General features: G+C 33.5%; 1 protein-coding gene across 1 annotated transcript; it reads right to left on the reverse strand.

Annotated features, from left to right (window-relative positions):
• Nucleotides 1–211: 211 nt before the first annotated feature.
• On the reverse strand, nt 212–1,144 carry LOC118828813 (olfactory receptor 4F3/4F16/4F29-like). Its single transcript, XM_036735682.1, has one exon. The coding sequence runs from the start codon at nt 1,142–1,144 to the stop codon at nt 212–214; it is 933 nt and encodes a 310-aa protein (XP_036591577.1).
• Nucleotides 1,145–5,195: the final 4,051 nt, after the last annotated feature.

Genomic DNA, 5,195 nt, shown 5'->3' on the forward strand with positions numbered 1-5,195 from the left:
GTTTTGTGAGGTTCAAATGAGATAACTCACGTAAAATGCTTTACAAACCTTAAAGAGCTATATAAATGTTAACTATTATTATATTTTACTGTGTTATATTACGTTTTAAATGTGTTGAATTTAAAATATCAATGGAACTTTCAATGCGATTATTTGGGACACATCAGATTTAAGAAGAGTCTCAGGATTGATAACCTTTACCCCAAATGAATTAAACAACCTTCTTCAAAAGCCGGCTACACACTCTTCCCATTGCTACCTTCATCTCTTTGTTCCTGAATGTGTAGATGACAGGGTTCAGAAATGGAGTAAGAACTGTAACAAAGATAACAAGAAATTTATCCAGGCTTGATGTAGGAAATGGCCATGTATAGAAAAATATCAATGGACCAAAGAATAAAACCACCACAGTGATATGAGCTGCCAGAGTGGAAAGAGCCTTGGAAGAACAACCTGAAGAATGATTTTGAACAGTGACCAGGATGAAAATGTAGGAAATTATCAGTAAACAGAAGGATCCAAGAGAAATGAAACCACTGTTGGCAATGACCATAAATTGCAATCTATAAGTCTCAGTGCAGGCTAGTTTGATGAACCGGGGAAGGTCACAGAAAAAGCTGTCCAATTCATTAGGACCACAAAAAGTTAAGTTTACAACAAAAGCCAATTGAATCAAGGAGTGGATGAGGCCAATGAGCCAGGCAACAATCAAAAGGAAAATGCACATTCTTGGGTTCATAATGGTCAAATAGTGGAGAGGCTTACATATGGCCACATATCTGTCAAAGGCCATGGCTATAAGCAACACCATCTCAGTGCCACCAAATGTATGATTGAGGAAGATCTGAGCAATGCAACCCCCAAAAGAAATTAATTTATGCTTCTTGAAAAGGTCACAAATCATTTTGGGGACTGTGACTGAGCTAAAACCTAAATCAATGAAAGAGAGGTTGGCCAGCAGGATATACATAGGTGAGTGTAAATGATAATCAAAGGTTACAGTAAACAAAATGAGCATGTTTCCCAAAATGTTCACCACATAGAGTACAGAGGAGGACACGAAGAGGAGATACTGAATCTCCCATGAATCAGAAAGCCCAAGGAACACAAACTGAGATACTATCGAATGATTCTCTCCATCCATTGACTCCAACGTGAACAACTGGATATGACCCTACCTAAAGGAAAAAGATGATACAAGAATCAGAACTCATAAGAATAATAATAGCCTGACTTGAGGGATGTACAAGTTAGTAATGTCACAAACCAAGCAACATTCACATAATCTCTGAAACTGATCAACATGCTTTTTATGCTTGTGCTTCTGTTTTTCTGTTGATGGATAAGGTGGGAGTATAAAAGAAGGATTCTACATTTTTAACAAATACCCCAAAACTCATCACAGGATCCCAAAAACAAGAACTCAAAAGGATGTTTAAAATCATCTAGTTCAATACTATCATTTTATAGATAAGGAAACCGGGGTGGAATTACGTGACTTCCCCAGGATCATACAATTAATGTGGCCAAGGTACATTTCAGGCACAGGTCTTACTGATTCCATGTCCAGGGCTCCTTAAGCTCCACCTAAATACTCTAGAGGTGAAAGAGATGCAGCAAACAGAGCAATGTCATTTAACTGGAATGTGAAATGTTTAACTAATGAGATAAATAGAAAATAGACATGTAAATTCCAAGGAATGATATGGAAAATAAAGATATTCAACATAGATCTTATAATTGCCCAAAATAATTCTGTGAAATTGCCTTGAAAGCATGAGATACATTCTTTAAAAGTTCTCAGTGGTAATAAATCATTGTCCTTAGAAAATGACTTTGATTTTAAGAAATAACTAAAAGACATTTAGAGTCAAGTGTAATTAAGAGAAGAGGACCTTAAGGTGGATTAATGTCATTTCAGGTTAACAGCTAGCTGTAACTATAAAGTGAAAATTTTCTTTTATGGCTCATAAAATAGTTCTGGAGAAAATCCCAAACTATATTATTCCCGATGACATGAGACATTAGTTTGAGTAAATACAATTGGGCATTTTGCCTAAAGTTTGAGGACAAAGATAAGGACAGGATGTCAGAGGAAGCAGTAAAACAAGCTCAAGAAATTACACAACCAGAAAAAAAGGTAATCTACAGAGACTGAGATGACAGATCTATCAGAAACGACAAGGAGGCATATTATCAGTACTATCTGACTTGATTCCACCTCATACCCATTCCATTGGCAAAATGGAAAATGTTAAATGTTGAAAGGGTCATGGAGGAAACATCATTTTATTGTTCTGTTGATAAAACTGTGAATTGCTCCAGCCATTATGGAAAGCAATTTGGAACCATGCACCAAAATTTACTAAACTGCACATACCATTTGATCAGTGATAGCACTATTAAATCAATACCCCCAAATAGATTAAAGAAGGAGGCAAAGGACCAATACATACACAGGTATTAAGAGCAGTTTGTTTTGTGGCAGCATAGAACCAGAAACTAAAGGGATGCCCATCACTTATGTAATGGTTGAACAAATTATTGTATATGAATGTGATGGAATTACATTGATCAGAATTATTCTGATCAACATAATGACCAACCACGATTCCAAACACCCTAGGATGAAAGATGCTACCTACCCTTTTAAAGAATTGTGATGAACTCAAAGCACAGACCAAGTATCATATTTCTTGGAGATGTCCAATGCAAAAATTTGTTTCGCTTAATTATGCATATTTGTTATAAGTGTATTGTTTTTATTTTTTCCAGTGGAGAGGGGATGGAAAGAAATGTGAAAAAAATTACTATAAGATAAAAAATGAAATAAAATTTAATTTTAATGAAAACTATCAGACTTCTCAAGAAAGAAAATAACTTTACCATGATATTTCAAGAACCTGTACAAGAAAATTTTTCAGAAATATTGAAAAAATTAGGAACCAACAGAATGAATTAGTATCTCAAAGTAATTGAGAAGTTAGAAGATGGAAATTACTTTGGGGATGCAAATTGAAATGTAATATGAAAAACAATGGAAATGTGACTTTGATCAACAGCTGAATGACACAAATGGACTTGGGTCACAGCAGAAGGAGGAGATGAAGAATAAATTGATTTGGGCCAGTGAGGAGAAATAATGTCTTGTGCTATAATAAATAAAGAAAGAACCAGCTTCAGAGAAACCTGGGAAGACTTTTATGAACCAGAAAAGTGAACAGAAGCAGAAGAATAATTTATAAAATAAAACACTGTAAAATGGTATAAATGTTTTTTAACTGTTGGATGTAGAAACAACTTGAAAAGACATAAGAATTCTGATCAACATAATGACCAATTAGGATTCCAAACACCTAAAGATGAAACAGGCTACCTACCTCTTCAGAGCATTGTCACAGACTCCAAGTGCAGACTAAGTCCTATATTTCTTGGAGATGGCTAATGGAAGAATTTTTTTTGCTTGATTGTGCATATGTGTTATAGAGGTTTTGTTTTTTTTTTCTTTTTTTCCAATGGAAAGTGGGTGGACAAGAATGGAAAGAAAATAGATTTTAGTAAAGTAAAAATAAAACAAATTTTTTTTAAATTGCTGGACTTCTCAAAAAAGGAACTAATTTATCATGATATTTAAGAAATTGTAAAAGAAAAATTCAGAAATATTGAAAAAAATTAGAAATCAACAGAATATAAGGGCCACTAATAAATATGCACCTGAAATTCAGTTTGATTCTTGAGTTAATAATGGTCAACTGCAGCAAGCATATTACTGTCAGTCTTTGAGAATGCAACATAATTTGACAGATAACCAAAAGGAAAACCAACACATATATTAAAAACATCAAATCAAAGTAGCTTTTTTTTTGTAAAAATTAGAAATGAAAGAAGCTGCAACATGATATACTTTAGGCTGAGACATAAGACTTTGTCCCCATTTGAAAACTGACATAGGATTATGATATTTTAGACTTAGAGATTGAAGTCCATCAAGATTAAATGCAGAAATAGAGGGTGAAAGATGTGCTCAGGCTCACACAACTAATGTCTGAGGAAAGATTTAAACTCAGATCTTCTTAATTATAAATCCACCTTTCTAGTAGCCGTAAATCTGAAGAATAATGGTAGAAAGAACCAACTGTATAGAAATTTTTTCACATAAAAAGCAAAAAGAGTACACATATTCAAATCAGCATGCAACTTGAAACTACGCTAAATTATTTAATAGCTTGATGTAATTGTGGAATTGAGGAATAGAAATTGAGATGTAATACAAAAAGAATAGAAAAATTACTTTGATCAAATCTGAATGATACAAAAGGGCTTGAGCAGAAGGAGGAGGGAGAGAAAGAATAAGTTGGCTTTAGCCAATGCAGAAAAATAATGAAAGAAAAAAAAAGTTGAGGAAAAAAGATAGTGTGCAGAAGAGGGTTCAGTATGATTAACACAATGATCTTACATGTGGTTAAGGGGAAAGGACTCCAAATTTTCTAAAATGTATTTCATAATAATTTAAATATAGGAACTGTTTAATGTTGTATGACATATGTTAAGGTTAGGGAAATGTTAGTATTAGTTAAAAAGGAAGATTATATTCCCTTCTCATAAAATGAATAATTTAACAAAGTAAGGGAAAGGATAAGACATATTTTATGGTTAAATCATTTTGGTTATGTCTGACTCTTCATGCCCTCATTTGCAAATTTGTTGGCAAAGGTACTGGAGGTGTTTACCATTTCCTTCTCCACCACATTTTACGTATGAGAAACTGAGGCAAACAGGGTTAAGCAACTTGCCTACGGTCACATGGCTAGTGTGAGTCTGAGGCCAGATTTGAACTCTGGAAGATGTCTTCCTCACTTTGGAGCTGGCACTCTATCCACTGAGTCACCTAGCTGCCCAATGAGACATATATAACAATTATAACTTCAAATATAAATGTATTTAATTCTCAGTAAAAAGAAAAATTATTATCAAATATACTAAAAACCACAAGTATTTCAACAATCAGCTAATGGGATATGATAAACCAAGCAAAATATAAATGAAAAATCATTGATAGAATAGTATATTGAAACTGAATTTGATAGATATATTGACAGAATTGAAAGAAATAAGTATGGAACCACCTTTTCAAATACACATGTAACATTTATAAACATCAATTACCTGAGACAAAAGAACATTAGAAATCAAAT

This window comes from Trichosurus vulpecula, chromosome 8 (assembly GCF_011100635.1).
Source record: "Trichosurus vulpecula isolate mTriVul1 chromosome 8, mTriVul1.pri, whole genome shotgun sequence".
Lineage (NCBI taxonomy): Eukaryota > Metazoa > Chordata > Mammalia > Diprotodontia > Phalangeridae > Trichosurus > Trichosurus vulpecula.